The sequence below is a fragment of the Danio rerio genome, chromosome 23, assembly GCF_052040795.2.
Source record: "Danio rerio strain M-AB ecotype USA chromosome 23, GRCz13ab, whole genome shotgun sequence".
NCBI lineage: Eukaryota > Metazoa > Chordata > Actinopteri > Cypriniformes > Danionidae > Danio > Danio rerio.
In genome coordinates this window covers 39,165,594-39,185,781 of record NC_141043.1, presented here as the reverse complement: position 1 = coordinate 39,185,781, position 20,188 = coordinate 39,165,594, and the positions used below count along the sequence as shown (strand labels likewise).

At 34.4% G+C, this 20,188-nt stretch overlaps 1 protein-coding gene and 1 long non-coding RNA gene across 24 annotated transcripts in view; both read right to left on the bottom strand.

Annotated features, from left to right (window-relative positions):
* rarga (retinoic acid receptor gamma a) overlaps window positions 1-20,188 on the bottom strand; it is a 174,832-nt gene that overhangs the window by 14,475 nt on the left and 140,169 nt on the right. For all 23 annotated transcript variants that reach the window (XR_015522595.1, XR_015522594.1, XM_087305066.1 and 20 more), the window contains 1 exon segment: window positions 2,872-3,020. Coding sequence is in view for 21 of the 23 variants with exons in the window: in XM_087305066.1 (XP_087161192.1) it covers window positions 2,872-3,020 (149 nt within the window). In the remaining 2 variants the exon portion in view is untranslated.
* Window positions 7,695-18,191, bottom strand: LOC147831340 (uncharacterized). The gene is made up of 2 exons (XR_015523877.1): window positions 16,961-18,191; window positions 7,695-9,744 (listed from the first exon to the last, which is right to left on the bottom strand). It is a non-coding gene; the product is annotated as an uncharacterized LOC147831340 (long non-coding RNA).

Here is a 20,188-nt window from a genome sequence, read left to right as displayed (position 1 = left end):
TTTTTTACCAAACAAATCTGTCTGGCAAACTAAAGCACAGAAACACTAATTTATTTATAAATCTTAATACTTACATTCATGCATATGTTATTAAGATGATTGTTTTCTCCAATATTTAGACTATTTTCCACAAAAGTTATTAAAAATATTTTAAAAATACACAAATTACTAGCATTTAACGCATTAAAACCATTTTTATTTTATGTATATAAATTTGTAAATTGTAAATTGAATATTATTTACATGTATATTCTTATGGACATGCAATTATCATTGGCATTTTCACCAAAATGTTTTATTTTCATATAATTTTATTGTTTTAAATAAATAAGCTTGTCCACAGTACTACAGTGGACAAATTACTATAACGGTACAAAAACTAGTGCAACCAAATTTATGTTACAGAAAAATATTAAATAGAAATTTTAAAAAAGAGGAAAAATCAAGAAAAGCAAAAAGTTTAGTTGAAATTTTGTAGGATGTCTTTTTTTTTTTTTTTTTTGCAATATTTTGCTTGAATTTAATTGGATTATATTTCAATTTCTAACATGTTTGGTGACTAAAATATTATTTTAATAAATATATCTGTTTATTAAATCTGTTTTGTTTGAATGCATCAAAATACATTGCCCTTATTCACTGAGAAATGGATAAGAATATTCATTTTCAAAATGACGTGTACTCAATATGCTGAGCACTGTATATGGTTCACATTTATTGTGTCTCTTAAATAAATTGAAATTAAATGAATTGCACATATTAAAATGATAAAATATTCCAGAATCTTTAAAATGAAACATGTCTATAAATATACTTGACCATCAGTGTTGGGAAAAATGTATATATTACAATCTAAAATTGTTTAAGACATAAAAACGGTCTTCGGACTTTTATTGTCTGTACCATTGGTGTGTACTAAAATGGAAAAAAGTCCTTTAAATATGCAGCACCGTTTGCATGAAATAACCTCCAAACAAAGATGCAGTTTAAAGAGTTGGTTTCATGCTTTTAAAAAGATTTGAAATGATTTGAGTTTGAAACATGGCCTGTAGATGTTCTGAATAGTTTTTAATTGTCATTGTATGTGTGTTTTGATGAATGAATGATATTACCTATTGTTTGTTTGTTTGTTTGTTAAACCCACAATGTAAAACCCCAAAACCCAAACAACTCAAACAATTTGAGAAAACCGATTGCTACAAACCATTTAAGTTCAAAAACTAATCAGAATGAGTACTGTGAACTTAATCCATTTGAGTAAATAAAGTAATTTGATCACAGTAAAACCCAATAAATGAAGAGAACTTAAACCAACCGAGTACTGTAAACCCAATAAGTTAAGGCAACTAAAACCGTTTGAGGAATCCGATTGCTACAAACAATTTGTGTTAAAAAACTAATCCTTATGAGTACTGTGAACTTGCTTCATTTAAGTTGAAGCAATTATACTATTTAATGAACTCAGTATCTTCAACACTGAGTTCAAAACTCTTTTTAAATTTGTTGAATTAACTTCAGCCAATTTTGAGTTAACTACACACATTTCATTTGATAAAGTTGACTGTTGGGTTTTACAGTGTATGTGAAATGTATACTGTCTAATCTTGGCCAGGACACTCATGTAAAAGAGATTTTTTAATCTCAATGTGCTTTTCTTTTTCAAATAAAGGTAATGATAATAACAATGATAATAATAATCATCATCATCATCATTAATATTATTAATATTATTATTAAAGTTTGGATTTTTTGTGTATGCGTTTAAAACAATATAATTTGCACAAAGAAATTAAGAGGTTCTTGTTACTACCCCGTTTAGAGCATCATTATGGGCGTTTTACGTTATAACTAACGTGGTTCAAATGATGGATCTGCGACAGAGAAACTAGGGGTTTTGTGAAACACTCGTCACTACATCGTTCTTTTCCCAAACGATGCACCGTATTATGACAGTTAAGCCGCGAGTTACGTTGTTGTTTGGGAAATGCATCCCTGTTTGGTACTTTTGTGTTACTTTGCACTACATTGACGGTGATTGGAAGCTGCACCAGAGATACCTTGAGATATTTTTCATTAGAATAAAATTATTATTTACATTAAAATATTGTTTACAGAAGATGCAAGAAATGCACTGTTTAAAATATTATTTACAGGATAGGCAAGAGTTATTTTATTTAGAAGAGATGCTGTTTTTTTTCAACATTCAACATAAGAAACATTGAAAATAATTTATTTAGTTTCCAAAAGTGCATGTTAATTATTTTCACTTTTTTATAAGGAAAAAAGTGACTGTTAGTTTAAGGCAATGTGTGTTAAAAAATCAGTTGTTCAATGTTGATGTTCAATAAATAATCATAGATAGTATAGTAGATAGTGTGTGTTTCCTGCAATTATTTTAAAATCAAGCAATGCTCACTTTATTCAAGAAACTCTCACTTGTAATATGTGAGCATATTTACTGTACAAAACTTGTGAAATATTAGGGCAAATAAATAAAATACTCGTTCATTAATCGTAATTGAATTAAAATGTTCAATTAATTGAGATTTTAGGCCGAATCTCCCAGCCCTATTGTAGAATATACTGGATTGTCACATCACACTTGGCCGATACTGTATTCTTTTTCAAAAAGTCACCACCTTTTGTACATTTTCAGAAACATTTTTGCTCTTTGCCATACAAGTTCCTCAATCAGTCTTAGTTTCTTGTTGTTGACAGGAGCGAAAATACTTTTTAGCATGCGCCAGCTAAACCTCCATGCCTCTCTTTGTTTTTTCACATTTTTGCCAAACATCAAGACAAAGTGTGGAACAGACTCATGAAAAACACGAGACTCGTCAGGCCACAGGCGACGGGAGTCCGGCTGTTTACCTTGCAGCCCTCGCAAGAACTGACACCATAGTGGTACCCAGAAGACTTGTCCTGGCAGACGAAGCAGGGTTTGTAAACACGCGGTGGAGGTGGCGGGGAAGGGGAACTGGGCACCATCTCCTCCGAACTGGTGCTCTGAGTCTCCACCGCTGAGGAGAGAGAAAAGAAAACATCAGACGCTTCACCTAATCACATCACTTCACACTATTTACACAACACAGGAGGATTTAATGAGAGGGAGATATTAAATGCCACATGGAGAGAAGAAAAGATTCTCCCGTGAACCCTTTAAACCGTATCCGATTTCAAAGACCCACGAGTGCTTTGAAACCCATCATGATTCCTCGCTAAACCTTTTTCATGATGCCCTCAAGCAGAAACACACAAGACGCTACCCAACACTGCTTTTTAAATCTGTTATTGTAGGCACAGCATCTGCCAGCTAGGTACAAGTCAAGTTTAGTTAACGCATCTGTAGATTTCATCTGGCTCTAGCTCCACCCTTCAGCCCACCCTGTCCTTAGGGGGCCAGGATTTTAGGGGATTAGGCTGTGGTGATTGACGCTGAGAAGAAAAGAAAACACAAACAGTTTAACACTAGCAGACAGATAAGCGGAGCCGATAAGACAGGTATAGCTCATCTCTGTCACAGAGAGCCTGGGGGTGAAACTCCACCTTGCAATTGGCGTCTTGCATGCGGGACGTCTGACTGAAGAAGGACAAGGGTCTCGTGACTTACTAATTTAGACATCAAGTCAATATTTGAGCAGATGAAATGTTTTTTAAACTGATGTGTGCTAACTAACGCAACTGTCTCCTGACAGATTGAAAACATCAGCACTATCGCATCAAATCAATATTTGACTAAGTTGAGCTTTAAAATTAAATATTTTTTTTTCTTTACAAATTAACCAAAAATTGTTTTATAATTGACAAATGAAAAATGAAAACTGAAATAAATCAATATTAAACTGACTTTTGCTGAGAAACGAACTTGATATCTTCTGAATAGATGCTTACAGTTGATTTATAATTGTATTAAAATTAGGGATGTCCCGATCAGGTTTTTTTGCTCTTCAGTCCGAGTCCAATATTTTAAGTATCTACCGATACCGAAACCCGATCCGATACTTCTATTGTACATAAAAAAGAATAAAGAAGAGTAAAGAAACAGATCCAAAATAGAGTTTTTTTTTATTTAATTCAACTTATTTTAACATTCAACAACTCTGTTAACAGACAGAGCCCTTCTGTGAGGTAGCTTAAACAATCAAGAAATAAATAACATCAATTCTTCACTTTTGGATTCTTTATTTTTGCGCAACAGTAAATATAAAAAATAATCTGATATAAAAATTAATAGCACCTCAACGTAAACTACCCGGCACGCAATCCCAAGTTTACATATTTGACAGTTTGCTATAGAAATGTCATCAACTTAATAATACCTCCAGACCACTGACATACTCGTACTTCCCGCTTCAAGATGCTTCAGTGTTCTAGTTTGCCGGCATTTAACCAATAGCGTCTCTGCAACAAAGTGATGTCATGCCGCACACATTTCTGTTTGTGTGTGAAGTCAAAAAGTGGTACAACTCTGTGCCACCGCATAACTATAGAAAAAATGAGAATATACAGTTGATGTCAGAATTATTAGAATTATTATTCATTTTTAATTTTTAAATAATGATGATGCTGAACAGAGCAAGGACATTTTCACAGTATGTCTGATAATATTTTTTTCTTCTGGAGAAAGTCTTATTTGTTTTATTTCTGCTAGAATAATAGCAGTTTTAAAATTTTTAAAAGCCATTTTAAGGTCAATATTATTAGCCTCTTTAAGCTATTTTTTTCGATGGTCCATCATCCAAACCATCATTATACAATAACTTGGCTAAGTTACCTATCCTGCCTAGTTAACCTAATTACCCTAGTTAAGCCTTTAAATGTCACTTTAAGCTGTATAGAAGTGTCTTGAAAAATATCTAGTAAAATATTATTTACTGTCATCATGGCAAAGATAAAATAAATCCATTATTAGAAACGAGTTATTAAAACTATTATGTTTAGAAATGTGTAGACAAAATCATCTCTCCGTTAAACAGAAATTGGGGGAAAAAATAAACAGGAAAGCTAATAATTCAGGGGTGCTAATATCTATATGTTTGAGTCCTGATTGGGAGGTAACGTCCAATTTCGATCGAGTCTGAAACCACCTGATCGAGCCAGATTTCCAATCACGTGATCAGATCTGGACATCCCTAATTAAAATGCAAATTTTTCGCAGTTGCTGATTAGAATCAAAGCTGATAAATATACTATTGTTTTCAGAGCTACTACTGCATAAAAGCAGATTCTGTGTTTCATATCTGCATCGCTTCAACTATTTGCCCTGTTACACAGCTCTCTATAAAAACTCTCTTTTATAGAAGCGCCTTTATATGTCAGGGTAACTTGCCCTGACTTTTACCCTCAGTCAGTCAAAATTCAAACCCCCATCCTTCACCCTTGCCGTCCTTTGACACACAAACCCTATTTTTCTCTTGTTTCCCGGCCCTAAATTCCTCAGTGCAGTCCTGCTAGGTTTTAATAGAGGCCCCTGCTCGTAAGCTAGGCCTATAAAGGTGGTCTCATGGCTGGACTGGAGGCCCCAGCCCGGCTGGCGGGGTCTTTATTAAGACTCCAACACCTCGGGCAGCCATTCACACCACCAGCTGTAGCCTAAGCTAGTAAAAAAAGTCCCAATCATAAAAATAAAAAACTTTAACTTTATTGCCCCACCTTCTTCAGCTACCTTCAATGGAAAGCCTAAACTTAACCTACACCCCCTCCCTCTCTGTCCCACCACAGGGTTCAGCAAAAACCACCAGCTTGGCCTTTTACAAGAGTTTGGAGACTTCAAAAGAAGAAAGGGGGGCATAAAAAGAGGAATTTGATAGAAAACAGAAAAAGGGGACGAGGGTGGAGGGGGTGAACGACGAGAGGCAAACAGTCCCATTTAAGGTCGAGCTCACATACAGTAGGGCCTTCTGTTCACGGCCATGGTTACAAACAAATCACTTATTCTTCAATTTAGAGCGAGAAATGCACAAGCTTTCTGAGTATATGAGGTATAAAAAAGGCCAAATGCTTTTGAACTCGCAATGTGCATGACATCTGTTTCCCGAGTGTGTCAAGTTAGTTATTTTTTACACTGTATTTTAAAGTATGCTCCAGTGTATTTTTAAAGTGTAGGTTCACTCACTTTGTTTTACAAAACTTTGCAAGCAAAATAAAGCCATTCCAATAGGAATTTGTGTTCAAGTTAAATTCAAGTCAGTGAATTTTCTGTGGTGGCTAATTGAAAGCTGCTTGTTTCTGAGCACATGTTGGCCAGATGGAATTTAAACTTTGGTCAGTAAGTTTGGTTTTAAGGCTAAACAACAACAGTAATAAACAATTAACATCTTAAGCAAATGACCCTTACATGTCCTGATTCAAACACAAACAGCATTCAGCATATACAGTAGTATTACTCTCTATGTTGCACATTCCATTGTATGCTTTTATATTAATACACTCTAAAATATAATTCAATAGCAACATCCAGGGATGCAATTTCAGACTACAGGGTGTCACATGATCTGTGTTTTCATGCACTGAAAAATGCCTGATCCCTCGAATTAAATGAATGCATTATTCATAAAGGCACTTAACGTAATTACTGTTGTTGCCCTATGATATTTGGTAACAAGTTTAAATGTAGAAAATAATGTCTACATGTTAAAACAAGTATAAATGTGTAATTATGAAGTCATCCAAAATAAAGCAAGAGAATAAATAACACTTTTTTATTATAAGTTAATTCATAAAGTAAACTTAATTGATTTAAGTGCTTCAACAACTATATTTAACTGCAAAATGCCAAAATCATGTAGTTTTTTGTACTGTACTGTATGAAAATATATTATTAGATCAAAAGATCAGAAAAGACGTAAACATACACCCACCCCAGACCCTAGAAAAGTGGCCAAGGAGCAGATCTAAGGGCCAGGTGGGGTAGTAATGCATCTCCTTTTGTCCACTTGTGAACTGATCGATAAAACACATCTTAATACAAAGTCCAAAACAGATTCAAGTGCTCATTTACACCTATATTTAGCTGTTCCCTCATGACAAAAGAGCATCTTAACGGCAGGTGTAAAAGTGATCTTTGTTACTCATCTACATATTAATTTATTAAAGTATTGCTCAAGAAAATAGTTTACTTTTGCATTGCAAAATATCATGGGTCTAATTTAGTCCCATACACAAATTTGATATGCCCATTTATGCAAATGACATACACAACATAGAAGATCACGTTTGGATTCACATATATAACATATATGCAACATTCATTCATTTTCTTTCATCTACTCTTAGTCTCTTTATTAATCAGGGGTCGCCTCAGTGCAATGAACCGCCAACTTATCCATATGTTTTACGCAGCGGATGCCCTTCCAGCTGCAACTCAGTATTGGTAAACATCCATACACTCTCACATATGCACGCATACACTACGGCCAGTTTATTCAATTCACCTATACCACATGTCTTTGGGTTGTGGGGGAAACCGAAGCACCCAAGGGAAACCCACGCCAACATGGGGAGAACGTGCAAACTCCACACTGAAATGCCAACTCCTTACCTTAGAATTATAAGGTTCTATCTGCGTTCTGAATGATTTTGAGATATTGAGCTTCAAAGTTTTTGCATTCCATATAGCAAACAGTATGTGAGTAACATTTGTTTTTTAAATATAAAGTATTAATGTAAGCAACTTATAAAACAACATCCCATAATGAAAACAAGTTGTCATTTAATAAGAATATGTCAATAACTCAATTTTGACAAAAATTGACAAACAGTACAGCCGGGACTCAAACCAGCGAAAGCCACTGTGCCACCCTATATGCAACATACAATTTCAAAACCATTGGAATTACAAATATTTGCATATATCTTCAAATATATTAGCTACAATTCAATATACATGTCCATATATGGCCACATACTGTATCAGATTTCATATCAGACAGTTTGCTTTAAAACCATTAACTCCATTAGCCTACAGATAGCTAAGGGAATAACACACATAAGAAAAGGCTATCGAAACATAACAGGTCACTTTAAGTTATAATTCCTGTCTAAACCCCAAACATGTATGCTATCACAACACGCAAATGTGTTTTGAATACCAAGTATATGCTTTGAATTAAATGTTGCACGGCAGGATCAATGCTCTCCCATGAGCCGAGCGCCAACTCGTTTGTTTATACAGCAATACTGGCAATATGCTGGTAATGACAAGTGCCTGAAAAGGAGTGCAAACTGCATGCGGTGTGAAGAAACAGCTACTGATTGACACCGTCTGAGAAGCTGAGAGTTAGAAGAATGGAGGGGGTATATGTGTGTGTGTGTGTGTGTGTGTGTGAGGGAGGGGGGGGGGGGGCAAAAATCCATCAGGATCTCTCAACAACCCGAGACGGTTCCTGCCGTAAAAACCCCGGTGGCTTTCCCTCCCTCTAACACCTCTTCCCAAATATCAGTCAACACTAGACAATGGGATGGGCTCTTGTGTCAGCCTGGAGGCCCTCTCTGCGTCCCCTCCGTTAAGCCCTCCTCTGTTTGGGAAACAAAGCGCTCTGAAATGAGAGGCCTCCTTATCAGCTCTCCAGCCTGGGACTCCATTTGCATCACAATGCGAAGGTGGAGGGTGGATGGATGCTGATGGAGGGACAGGTAGAAGCAGAGCGCAGTTATCAGGAGACGCTGTTCATTTCCTGCCTGGTGTTGTGTTTCTGTGCTGCACTGCTCTCTCTGTGTCCTCTGTACACAAGTATTCCAGGTGGACAAGCCTATGCTAATCCCAGCGTCAAACTAGACAAAGTGGCCCTGTGCTCGGAGGAGTGTGTATCTATAAGCAGAAGTGCAAACCATATGAGTCACTAGGCTGAAGTCAATGTACAAATGCTAAAATAGGATACAGACAGGCAATTTTATGCAGGGGAAGTTTTGAAATAGTAAATATAGAGTTTTTATTTTGTTATTATGTTCTGTTCTGATTTTTCAAATGAAGTTGATGTGTAAAATCTATTATAGTATTTTTTAACTATGGTGGAAAAAAAAACCTAAATTAAGTAAATAACTACATAAAAATGAGAAAAAAAAATTACTGGCTACAATGAAATTTTTTAAAAATGATTTATTAGTGCTGGGCAATAATTAATCGAGATTAACTGCATGTAAAATAACAATTAGTTGTTACATAATATGTGTCTGTGCACTGTGTATATTTATTATGCATATATAAATGCAAACATGCATGATACATTGAGAAAATATTTATTTGTATATTCAGACATGCATTATAGAGCACGGGTGTCAAACTCAGTTCCAAAAGGGCCGCAGCTCTGCACAGTTTAGTTCCAACCCTAATTAAACACACCTGATCAAACTAATTGAGTCCTTCAGGCTTGTTTGAAACCTACAGGTAAGTGTGTTGGAGCAGGGTTGGAACTAAACTGTGCAGGGCTTCGGCCCTCCAGGAATTGAGTTTGACACCCCTGTTATAGAGGTATATAAATTGAAATATCTATCTAACAAATTTTTTTTTTTTTTTAAGGTTTTGTTTCTACGCACGGCTTTCTTTCTATCGCATATACATAATAAATATATATAATAAACACACACATATAATATACACATTTGTGTCAAAACACACTTTTGTTTTGCATGCGATTAATCTTTGTCTAGCACAATTATTTATACATTTTTTTATTCATTCATTAATTTTCCTTTGGCTTAGCCCCTTTATTCATTAGGGGTCGCCACAGCGGAATGAACCGCCAACTTGTCCAGCATATGTCTTACACAGCGGATGCCCTACCAGCTGCAACCCTGTATTGGGAAACACCTATACACTCTCACAAGTACACTTATAAACTACGGCCAATTTAATTTAATAAATTAACTTATACTGAATGTCTTTGGGGAAAACAAGAGCACTGTGGGGAGAACATGCAAACTCCACACAGAAATGCCAACTGGCCCAGCCGAGACTTGTACCAGCAACCTTCTTTTTGTGAGGTGACAGTGCTAACCACTGAGCCACCTTGTTGCCTTTATTAAATATATATATACAATATATATATTAGCCACCGAACATCTTTAGAAATAAAAGATAATAGATTTAAATTCATGTGAGATATTGGGGGGGGAAAGAATACAAAATTATCAACAACATTTTATGGTTTCTCTTGAATTTTACTCTTTTAAAAAAAATGTTGATTTAATATTTTGCCTAACATATATATTTGGGTGTAGCTACTAATTTTGTACCGTTAGATTAGCTGTAGATTTTTAAAATATTCATCTAAATGAGAGATTTGTGAGGGCTGTACTCACATATATTGAAATATGTCACCTATTCTTGCTGTAAGGCGAAAGTGCTAACCACTGAACCAACGTGTTGCCCAAAATTTTGTTTTATCAAACAACAATTTGTTTAAACAAACTACATACATACATGCACTGTAAAAAAGTTGACTCAACTTAAAATTAAGACAACAAACTTCAGGACATTTTTGAGTTGACTGATTTTGAGTTCAACCCAATTACTTCACTTGTCTTGATTTAGGTTGGGTAAACTCAAAAATGTCCTGAAGTTTTTTGCCTTAAAATTTTAAGTTGAGTCAACGTTTTTTTTTTTTTACAGTGTACATACATACATACACATTATTTTATATTACTTTATTTTCTTTTATTAAAAATTGTTATAACTAATTTAAAAAGTACAATTTCTGTTTATTGCAGTAAATGATAAAGTATATACAGTGCTCAGCATAATTGAGTCCATCCCATTTTGATAATGAATATTTTTATTTATTTCTCAGAGAATATACGCAATGAATTTTGGTGCATTTAAACAAAACAGATTTATTAAACAGATCTATTTATAAAACATATTTAGAAATTGAAAGATAATACAAGTAAATTCAAGCCAAAAAATAAATAAATAAATCAACTAAACTTTTCAATCATTTTGCTTCTCTTTGTTTTTCGAACTTTTTTAAATTTGTATTTATTTTTTTCTCTAAACATATAAATTTGGATCGTTATCAGAAGTTATTTTGTTAGATAAGCTCCAGATTTGGCTTCAGTACTGACTAATCTAATGTATATGCACAAATATAATAGAGTAGCTTCCTATTAAAAATATGAATTTAAAAGAGAAATATGTGAGGGGTGCACTCATATACAGTATGCTGAGCACTGTAAGCATCTGATATATAGCATTATAGCACTGTAGTAAATATTTAGTTTTTTTAATAAAGAGGATTTTTTTAACACATTTCTAATCATAATAGTTTTAATAACTCATCTCTAATAATTGATTAATTTTATCTTTGCCATGATGACAGCAAATAATATTTGACTAGATATTTTTCAAGCCACTTCTATACAGCTTAAAGGGACATTTAAAGGCTTAACTAGGTTAATTAGGTTAACTAGGCAGGTGAGGGTAATTATAGGCAAGTCATTGTATACCAATGGCTTGTTCTGTAGTTAATCGAAAAACAAAATAGCTTAAAGGGGCTAATCAATTTGACCTTATAATGGGGTTTAAAAAATTTAAAACTGCTTTTATTCTAGCCAAAATAAAACAAATAAGACTTTCTCCAGAAGAAAAAATATTATCAGACATACTGTTAAAATTTCCTTGCTCTGTTAAACATCATTTGGGAAATATTTAAAAAAGAAAAAAAAAATGAAAGGGAGGCTAATAATTCTGACTTTAACAGTATATATAATTTTATATAAATATATATCTAATTTTATTTTAGTATGTTTTCGTATTTTGTATTCCGTTATATTAGTCTATGTACACAGTTTTTCCAATTCCACTGATAAGATTCCACAATTGCATGCTCATGCAAACACACAATAAACATTTCATTGTTCCTAAAAAAGCAGTCTAGGTTCAAATCCATTTCCTGAAAAACCGACTTTGGTAACACAATAAACAACTAGCACAAACAAATCAGGCCACATGGGTAACAGGAAGTGAGCTGTGACCTTGAGTTTCTTTATTTTGGTTCCGAATGAAAGAATAAAAAAGTCATAAGTCTGAAAGCACAAAAACAACAAGTGTCAGCTTCATGTGCTTTTAAGTGTTGCAACACTACTTTTAGCTGAGCAGCATATGACGCATTGGCTGCGGAACAACTATTCTTTCACAATAGAAGAGCAGATTTTGTGTACGTGACTGTGGGTGTGATTGAATCTTCAGTGCAGCTCTGTTCCCAAATCTAGTCTTGGCATGTGAGCGTGTGTGTGTGTTCAGTTCTGCATGGGCGCTCGTCCAACGAGTGTCTCTAAAGACTCCCATTTGATTTGCAAATATAGTTCTCTGCGTCTCGATTCCTCTTAAGTATTTCAGTGTGTTGGGCGTGTATTTGCGTGTCGCTCGCTTTGCATTTCTCAGAACATAATCCTGCTTCCCTCCGCTGAAAGCTCCATGATTTCGCTTCGCCTCGTATTACAGGAGTTGGGCGGACAGACGGCTTTGTTGTGTGTGCGTGCGGCCAATAGTGTTGCTTAACATGTTCCTTTATGCAATCTTCATAGTAAATTCGTGCAAATGTATTTTGGAATTGCTGACCTGCAATATGTGGGCAAATGTGCTTTAGAACAAATAAAATAATGGTTGACCTGAATAACCTCCATGATTGTGCCAGAAGGAAAATGTGAGAACTTTATTATTTCTGGTCTCTTGATATCATCTCACTGAGTTTAAATCTGTTTCAGCTTGCCCGGTTAGATAGCTTGAGCATTTTATGATAGATATAAACTACCTGACAAAAGTCTTGTAGTCTATCCCAGTTGTCCAGATAACTTTTTGATCCCAGAGCAACAAATAATAACTTGACTGTGACTGCATCCCAATCATCAAAAATACTGCAGAAGACCTATTGGAATCCACATGGACCCAAGATTCTCACAGAAATCAGTCAAGTTTGGGAAAGGAAAAATCATGGTTTGGGGTTACATTCAGTATGGTGGCGTCCAAAAGATCTGCAGAGTGGATGGCAACATCAACAGCCTGAGGTATCAAGACATTTGTGCTGCCCATTACATTACAAACCACAGGAGAGGGCAATCTCTTCAGCAGAATAGGGCTCATTCTCATACTTCAGCCTCCACATCAAAGCTCCTGAAAGCAAAGAAGGTCAAGGTACTCGAGGATTGGCCAGCCCAGTAACCAGACATAAACATTATTGAGCATGTCTGGGGTAAAATGAAGAAGGAGGAATAGAAGATGAATTCAAAGAATCTTGATGAACGCTTTCTTTGCCATTCCAGATGACTTTATTAATAAGTTATTTGAGTCATTGTAGAGATTTATGGATGCAGTCGTTCAAGCTCATGGGAGGTAGTGTGTGTATATATATATATATATACACACACACACACACACGCACGTGCACGCACACACGCACGCACGCACGCACGCACGCACGCACGCACGCACGCACGCACGCACGCACGCACGCACGCACGCACGCACGCACGCACGCACACACACACACACACACACACACACACACACACACATATATATATATATATATATATACATATATAAATACTTCAAGTAACATCTGCATTTATATATTTTGCACCAGTTAGTGATGAGATTTCTAAGAAAAAGATTGTGCAAGACGATAAGTGTGAGAACGTTATTATTTCTTGTCTTTAGATATCATCTCGTTGAAATTAACTATGTTTAAGCATACCCAGGTAGATGGTTTGATATATATAGAAACTACAAAACTACTTCAAGTAATATCTACATTTATATATTTTGCACCAGTAAGTGGTGAGATATTTTCTTATAAAATGTTTGTCGAAGAAGAAAAGTGTGAGAACTTTACAGTATACTATATATATCTATTAATTAAAACCAACTACATAAATACTACAAGCAACATTTATATTTATATATTTTGCACCAGTTAGGGTTGAGATGTTGTCTAATAAAATGATTGGGTCAGAAAAAAAGTGTGAGAACTTTACAGTAGTATCCTTGTTGTTAGCTTATCATCTCATCGAGCTTTACTATATATACCAATTAATTAAAAACAACTACATGAATACTACAAGTGACATCTATATTTATATATTTTGCAATAAGTGGTGAAATATTTTCTAACAAAGGTGTGGGAACATTATTATGCCTTCATTATTATGCATATAATATTATAGTAGCACCTCATTGAGCTATATTTTAGCATGCCCAATAAAATGATTTGATCATTTTCTGATTCTCTGATGTGTCACTGTGGATCTGAAATTTCTGGAAAATTCAAGCTTTGAAATAAAAAAACACTCCTATAAAATGGTATTAAACCATACACTGTAAAAAAAAATGTTGGGTTCCACAAACAATTTGCATTAGGACAATACGAAAGAATTAAGTTAACTTAAAATAATTTTTACAAATTTAAGTATATCGAACATAAACCAATTAAGTGGAACCCCAATAAACTCAAGAATTGTGTTGTTTCAGCTTAATTTAAATAAGTAGTTTAAACAAACGTCTTCACAGCTGGGCTTGTCTTAAAGGGACGGTTCACCTAAAACTGAAGCGCCTTGCTTTTTCTAAAATATATCCTGCTTCCCTCTCCTGAAATCTCCATGAACTGACATCTCCTCATATTAGCGCTGTACTGGGTGGACAGACTGCTTTGTTGTGTGGCAGACGGTCCACAGATTGGCCAGGTTTTTTGGAGCGGTGTGATTGATAGACTGACTGGCAGAGGCCTGTTTCTCTCCTGATGGGCAAGGACACACAGACCTCCTCTGGTTGCCAGCTTCCTGATGAGGGGATCCAAGCGTGGCTCTTTCTCCAGCTCTGTGTCTCATTGCCCGCGGCTTCCTGCCATCACCCAGATCCTCCCTCACATGCTGTTGTCATCGTATATACCACCTCGTACTACACAAGCTCATTTCCTTCCTCTTTACTGCATCACTGTGTCTTTCCGCTGGATGTATTCTCACTGATTGCAGACGTAATCTTACTGCAAGCTGTTTTTTTGACATTTGTAAATTCACATATTGCAGAGGGAGTAAAATACTGATGCACTGAGGCAAACAGTAGTTTGGAAAAAAAAAAAGATGTAAACAATTTTCTAAATCTAGTTTGCTATTTGCTCCTGTTTGCTCTTTAATTTGCTGAATGAAGAAAGAAAGAAAGAAAGAGTAAAATGAGTATTTTTAATTATTTTAATGTATTTGGCTGATGTTAATAAGCTTATAATTGAAACTAAATATTAAAATGTGATTAAATGTAAGTAATTAATATATTTGAATAAAAATATAAATATAATGAATAAATAAATAAAATGTAAATAAAATTAATAAAACAAAACACTGAACAATTTCCAGGTACTATTCTGCCATTTACTTTACAAATAATAAAAATTTTTTTTTAGGAAAATGTAATTAATAAATAAACAAATAAATTAATAAATACAAAAAGGCCATTTTTATATCAATTAAGTTAAAATATTTAAAATAAAACAAAAAAACAAATAAACCAAAATAAAACTGCTGATATATAGACCTCATAAAAATAAATAAACAAACAAATAAATAAATAAATAAATTGATTAATTAATTAATACAATGAAAGGCCATTTTCTATTTCAATTAGATTAAAATATTTAAAATAAAACAAAAAACAAATAAAACAAAATAAAACTGCTGACAAACAGACCTCAAAAATAAAAATAAACAAATACATAAATACAAGGAAAGGCCATTTTTTCCATGTTAATTAAGTTAAAATATTTAAAATGAGACAAAATAAAACAAAATAAAACTGCTGACATGTAGACTTCATAAATAAATAAATGAACAAACAAATAAATAAAAAGAATAACGTTTAAATACTTAAAATAGAACTTTTAATAAAACAAAATAAAATTGCTGACATATAGACCTCATCCAATATAAGACATTTACTACGATTCTTATATTTAAAAACAGATGGTGCATTGAAGAATGTTGGAAACCTGTAACCACTGTCGTACATAGTAGAAAAAACAATCACTATGGAAGTCAATGATTACAAGTTTTCAACATTCTTCAATTTTTCTTCTATTGTTAAATGGCCTTTGTAGGTTATTGCTTATTTTTATTTATTTATTTATTTTTTGCTAAATATATATATATATATATATATATATATATATATATATATATATATATATATATATATATATATATATATATATATATATATATATATATATTTATATAGCATAAAAACAGTACAAAGGCCATTTAACCATACACAAATTGCCAGACACAACTTAATACAATATCATCAAGAAAGCAAAAGAAAAAAAGAAATGTATGGCAGACTAGTCATGCCTATAAAGAGTTAGAGTCAGCATAACTAATTGTATTCCAAATTTGGAAAAATAAGGCAGCATGTTGGCTCAGCGTTTAGCACTGTCGCCTCATAGCAAGAAGGTCACTGGTTCGAGCTCTGGCTGGGTCAATTGGCATTTCTGTGTGGAGTTTGCAGGTTCTCCCCATGCTATAGGTGAATTAAATAAGCTAAATTGGCCATAGTGTTTGTGTGTGAATGTAAAAGCATCCGCTGTGTAAAACATACGCTGGATAAGTTGGCAGTTCATTCCGCTGTAGGGACCCCTGATTAATAAAGACTAAAGGCTGATTTATACTTTGCGTCAAGCGCACACATATGCTACGGCGTGGCCTACACTTGAACGCAATGCCCTCGCCATTGCACCTCTCAAAAAATGTAACTACACGTCCCAACGACGCGTAGTGCAAGCTCTGTGATTGGTCAGCTTGTTAGCGATGATGAGTGTGGGCAGGACCGAGAGCCGCGTGAACCCAATGGAGCAGTTGTTTTTGAGAGTGGAGTCCTGTGAAGCAGCTCCAGATGGAGAGTTTTGTTTTGTGTTTACCTCATGGTTAAAGTTGTTGCATGTCCGCTGGTCCTGCCTCAAAATGAGCGAGTTTGAACCACTTGTACTTTAAAAGGAAGCGTTCAGAAAGAACAAAACACAGGCGAAGAAACTCGGCACTGAGACACATTAACACCTAACTGCCAACTAGCGTTTCGGAAGCGTTATTGCAAAGCAACAGAAACAGCGTGCAGAAGCATGAATGCACAGCTACGCGCGTTGCATGCGTTGTGGGTCACGCCGATCACTTGACGAAGAAGTATAAACCAGGCTTAAGCCGAGAGAAAAAGAATGAATGAATTTTGAAAAATATGTTTTGTTTGTTTGCCAGCCCATATCTCAATTCTTCCATGGGCAACACATAACTTAAACACATAATCCAGGTCGCGTTATCTGACTTCCAATAATCCAATTCCAAAAAACTCAATTCAAGGATAAATAATGGAAGTGATGACAGAGTTTTACTTTTTGAGTGAACTTTGCCTTTAAAAATTGAACTTTAAGTCTCCTAAAAATAAGGACATCAGCTTTTATAGCCAATGTCTCTGCACCACAGATGCGGCACAAAAGAAGTGTTAAGTTATGGAGCTGAGGTGTGTGTTTGTGTATGTGTGCTTTCATTAAAGGTGATGAGCAGTAGCAGTTGCTGTCAACAGCTGTCTGAGAGCTCATTACCTGATCTCCCCCTCCTCTCCTCCTCTTTTTTCTACTTTCCCCCTTCATCCCTCCCTCTCATGTGCTCCATCCCAGCCTGTGAAAAAGGAGGAGTCCTTCCTGTTGCAGTAAGGCTGTTCTGAAAGGAAGCCCTGTGATAAAACTGGGCTGCAGTCCAAGAGATGGCTCCAAGAGAGAGAGGGAGAAAGACTTACATACAGCCCAGACTGGACAAGACTGCAGGAATTTACACGCTCATGTCATAAGCAGCACACAGGCACGAATACATACATGAACACATACGCACACACTTATCATTCTCAGTCATGGAGTCGGCCAGCAAAAGGTCTCCTGCAGGGCAGAGTCACTGTAAAAGGTGAGCAAAAGGGCAACAGGTATGCCTTAGATTGAGTCTACCATTTTGGAAAACACATTTTTTTTCTTGACGTTTTGGAGAATCAAAATAAAAATTGAGCTTGATTTCTCCTCATTGAGATTACATTAACATTTCAGCATGTGGAGTAAGATTTAAGGGCTTTCATTTTTCAAGAGGTCTTTCACCTTTAATAAGATAAAACAGGAGAGATTGTAAACAGGAAAGCATGGAAGCAGAGAGTGAGAAAAGATCTGCAAAGGACCTTAAGCCGGGAATCGAACTTGGGTCGCCATGAACACCATAGTACTATGTAGGGCTGCACGATATTGAAAAAAACTGACATATACATATGAATATAATATTAATATAACTGTGATATAAATGCAATTTCACCAGATGACTTGAATAGCTTGTAAAAAATTGATAATGTTACATAAACTGGGATGATTTTTGAAGCGTATCTGCATTACATGTCATTTAAAAATGACAAGCATAGTTAATTTACTATTTATTTATTTCATTTATTGTTTTTTGGGGGGTCAAACAGTATTCAGAAGCAGAAATTCAGTAATTACTGTATATTAAAAATATTAACACTGTATCATTTTAACTAAGTAAGTAATTACAGTGCTCAGGATATATAAGTGCACCCCTCACAAATATCTCTTTTAAATTCGTATGTTTAATAGGAAGCTTAACAAAATTATATTTGTGCATATACATTAGATTAGTCAGTACTGAAGCCAAATCTGGAGCTTATCTAATAAAATAACTTACGATAACGATCCAAAAACTAGTTCAGCCATTTATATCATCGAAAAATATTAAATACAAATTTAAAAGGAGGAAAAATCAAGAGAAGCAAAAAATAAAATTAAATAAAAAAATAATAAATAAATAAATAAAATTTTGTTGAAATTTTGTAGGTTGTAATTTATTTTGCAATATTTTGCTTGAATTTAGTTGTATTATCTTTCTATTTGTAAATGTGGTTGGTGACTAAAATAGAATTTTAATAAATATATCTTTTTAATAAATCTGTTTTGTTAAAATGCACCAAAATACGTTGCCTATATTCACTGAAAAGCTAATGAAAATATTCATTTTAAAAATGGGGTGTACTCAATTATGCTGAGCACTGTGTTAAATTAACCATTAATCTAGAAACTTTAATTTATTGTGCCTTAATGTCTCAAATTTGCTTACATTAAGGCCTTAAAAACACATGCAAATAATAAACTTTTACTCAAAAGTTAAAGGAGGAAATGACTCCACTATTTTGTAACTGTAATGTCAGGTCAACTACATTGCAAATGCCTGCGATGTGACTAGTTTAGACTCACACATTGCAATATCCACGCTAAAATGATATATTGTACAGCCCTAATACTATGTGTTGATGCATTAACCACAAGGTTATTGGCACCAATGCCTTTAGTTATTTCTGATGTTTCTATGTGGATGTGAAACTTTTGAAAAATGTCAACTTGGATGGATAGTGACATGAACAGTGTTCTCGAATTTGGAATAATGCAGACTTATTTTACAACACTAGAAGTCTGGGGCAGTCCCAACATTTAATATGTAGAACAAAACGGAGCGTGCTTTTTGTTTGTTTGCTTGTTTGTTTGTTTTTTTGAGCTTGTAGGTATCATTCATTAAATTGTTTGGCAAATCTGCAGATTGTACTTATAAATGTCAATTTAATCTCCTATTTAGACATTTACTGTCCTATGTATACTAGAATGTAACCACCAGGTTGTTGAATATTGTTATAGTGTACAAAAACTATGAAAAAAGAAAAAAATATTTAATGGAATTAAGACAGAATTAAAATATAACAGTGTATCTAAAATAATAATAATAATAAAAAATCTGGATTGATGCAGCATAGTCTTAAATCACTGGGCTTGTCTTAAAACGATAGTTCACCCAAAAGTGAATGGTCTGCCGTCATTTATTTTGCCATCATTACAAATCAGCATGACTGCAACACAAAAAGAAGATATAATAAAATAAAAGTGAGTTAGGTCTAATGTTTATGGACTGTACTCTGTAGCTCAAAAAATCATAGAGTTTTGAAATAATGTGCTGGTTATTAAATAATTTTAGCATTCATGATCGTATAAAACTTAACTACTGTGTTAAATGCTGACTTATTAGCATGCAACATCTCACCCAATATAGACCATTTTGATGGAAGCAAACAAAAACATTGGTCCCAAAGTATTTCCTGTTTTACATATTTAATTTCTATAGC